The sequence below is a fragment of the Saprolegnia parasitica genome, assembly GCF_000151545.1.
Source record: "Saprolegnia parasitica CBS 223.65 unplaced genomic scaffold supercont2.883, whole genome shotgun sequence".
In the NCBI taxonomy this organism is placed as follows: domain Eukaryota; phylum Oomycota; class Saprolegniomycetes; order Saprolegniales; family Saprolegniaceae; genus Saprolegnia; species Saprolegnia parasitica.
Window position 1 is genome coordinate 1 of NW_012157277.1, and position 2,969 is coordinate 2,969.

The 2,969-nt window shown below is 57.7% G+C and overlaps 1 protein-coding gene across 1 annotated transcript; it reads left to right on the top strand.

Moving 5' to 3' along the window:
• Positions 1-210: 210 nt before the first annotated feature.
• SPRG_17964 (hypothetical protein) lies at positions 211-2,955 on the top strand (the record flags this gene model as incomplete). The annotated part of the gene is made up of 7 exons (XM_012357382.1): positions 211-1,062; positions 1,123-1,545; positions 1,590-2,060; positions 2,107-2,310; positions 2,356-2,585; positions 2,637-2,705; positions 2,751-2,955. Coding segments are annotated over 7 exons (2,454 nt in total), but the record flags the coding sequence as incomplete, so codon positions are not given.
• Positions 2,956-2,969: the final 14 nt, after the last annotated feature.

Genomic DNA, 2,969 nt, shown 5'->3' on the forward strand with positions numbered 1-2,969 from the left:
GGACAGTCATCGATTCGCCTGCAGCAGCTCAATGGAGAGGTGGGTCGTGTCATGCGCTCAAAACCGTCGACTCAAACTCAAAATCTATTTTTTCAAAGGTCCGAAATGAAACCAGATACTGCTACTCCCTCTTGGCGCCTTTCTGGCCCGATTTAGATTCCTTTTTGAATGCTAGGGCACGAAACGGCTCCCTCCACTGCGGATCTGGCGATGCGCAAGATCTCCCCCGACAACAAACCCGACGGGATCTCGCGCGCACACACTCGCAACACCAACTCGCTCACAAAGGCGCTGCCGACGATGGCCATGTCGGGCACGGTCGTCAACCTCACGCCCAAGGGCACGACGCACCGGCTGCTGCCCAACCCAAGCAAGTCCAAGGTGCACCCGGAAGGCACGATCGCGCCCATCACGGCGCTCCAGCGCCGCGGTATCGCGCTCCTCGAGAACAAGTCGTTTGCGGGTTTGATGAGCGCCATCACGCTCTACTGCCTCTTCGCCGACGACTTTCGAGCGGCTTTCTTTAGCAAGAGCGCCGACATGGGCTTCTACGTCGTCGCGTTCCTCTGCCTCCTCCTCTTCCTCGTCGAATTTGGCATCTCGTGCCGGTGCAAACCGGATTATCTCCTCTCGTTCTACTTTTACCTCGACGTCCTTGCCACCTTTTCGCTTCTGCCCGACATTGGATTCATCTGGAGCCCGCTGACCGACGCTGATACGGTCTCGAGCGTCTCTCAAGCCGGCGCCAAGGCCGGACGCATCGTCCGTGTCGTCCGCGTCATCCGGCTCGTCCGCATCGTCAAGCTCATCAAGTGGAAGCACAGCACCGAAGAGTCGGACTTGGTCATTGTCGAGAGCAAAACCGGCGGCCGCATGGCCGAAATGACCACGCGCCGCGTTGTTATGATCGTGCTCTTCCTCTGCTTTGTGCTCCCAGCCTTTGACGGCGGCTACAACGAGCCATTCAACCTCTTCGAGTCGCGCGGCTTTGACTTGATCCACCAAATGACGACGACCTCAGCGGATGTGTCGCTAAGCCCGATCTTTCTCAACACCTTTGGGGTACAATCGTCTTGAAGCGTTTCCTACAATAGTGGTGTTGATGCTCTTGGATGCATGTAGAGCTGGTTTTACTATACGACTGACGACGTCGTATACCTCACGCTCCACAACATTACTGGCGACAAGCTCGGACGGCTCTTCACCTCGTTCTCGTTTCCAAGGACGGATGTCTCGACCGCCCAGATTGCCAAGATCTTGCCGTCCCAAGCCGCCGTCCTCGACAAGTACCGCGTCAACGAGCTCCGGTCCATCACATCCACAGGCTGCTTTGCGGCGTGGAATGGCTCAGACATTGTAGCCGACCCCGTGCTCACGTCCATGTCGTGTGAGTCGGTGGTTTGGTTTGACATTGCCAAAGTGGCCAAGGCGACAGCCATCTCGAGCCTCTACCGCACAGTCTTTATCCTGGGTGTCCTCGTCATCGCGTCGCTTTCGTTCGTCCACGTCGCCCGCATCATCGTCCTCAACCCCATCGAGCGCATGGTACAGCGTAGCAGACGCAACCTCATTCGACTCACAAAGCGTAGATGGCGACGATCACGCAGCTCGCGGAATCGCCGCTCGGCCAGCACCTCAGCATCGGCGGCGAACAGCAAGAGTTTGCCAAGGAACAAGGCTTTGAGACAGCCGTGCTTGAAGCCACCTTAAGCAAGATTTCCGGATTGATGCAAGTCGGGTTTGGCGCCGCCGGTGGCGACATCATTGGCAAGAACATGGGCATCGGCGACCTCGACCCCATGTTACCCGGAAAGAAGATCACGTCCATCTACGGTTTCTGCGACATTCGCCAGTTTACAGACACGACCGAGTGCCTCCAAGAAGAGGTCATGGTCTACGTCAACAAGCTCGGTCACATCATGCACAGCGGGACGCACCACTACTACGGCATGGCCAACAAGAACGTCGGCGACGCGTTCCTTTTGAGTTGGAAGATCTGCGATGGTGAGCTGCCAGGCTTTGCTCGCTTCAGCGACACACCAACGGAAGAGGACCGCAAGGTACACCACATACTTCTTCTACACTCTGGATCCAATGGATGTGTAGGCCGTGAACCTCTCGACCAAATGCCCTGCGAATGCTGGCGCGGGCCAGCGCATGCGACGCATCTCACCGACCGAGATGGCGGACTCGGCGCTCACGGCTTTTCTCAAGTGCATGATCGACCTCGACAACGCCAACTCGTTTGGCGTCTTGCACGAGTACATCATCAAAGACGTGGTCGTCAAGCGCTTCGGCGCTGGGTTCCGGGTACATTCACCTCTACCGTAGACATCCGACTCTAGTTGGACGTAGATCCGCATGGGCTTTGGCATGCACGTGGGGTGGGCAATCGAAGGCGCGATCGGATCGCGCTTCAAGATTGATGCGACGTACATCTCGCCGCACGTCGAGATGGCGGACCGTCTCGAGGCCGGGTCCAAGATCTTCAAGACGCCCGTCAACATCAGCCACTGGCTGTACGCACTATTGTCACCGTCTGCGCGCAAGTTTCTGCGCAAGATGGACCGAATTCGGATTCGAGGGTGCGTCCTCTCGATGAATGGGCCGAGAATGAAATGAATGTCGTCGAGTAGCGTGGACACGCCGCTGACCGTCTACACCTTTGACGTGACCAACCCCAAGCCGGGGTTTGCAACGCCAAAGTACGCAACTCAAACTCAACACTTGGTTTGAGAGATGAATGGTAGGTTTGAGCTCGACAAACGGGGCAAAGAAGTGCAGGTGCCCGTAGACTTCGAGAACGACGCCGAGTACAAGGAGATCCGCGAGGGCCTCGACCCGGCCTTTCTAGAAGCAGCCGCTAACGGCGTTGAGCTCTACCTCGAGGGTGACTGGCGCGGCGCCAAAGTGGCGCTCACCCAAGCCCTCGAGCTGCGGCCGGGCGACGGCCCCGTGTCGCACGTCAT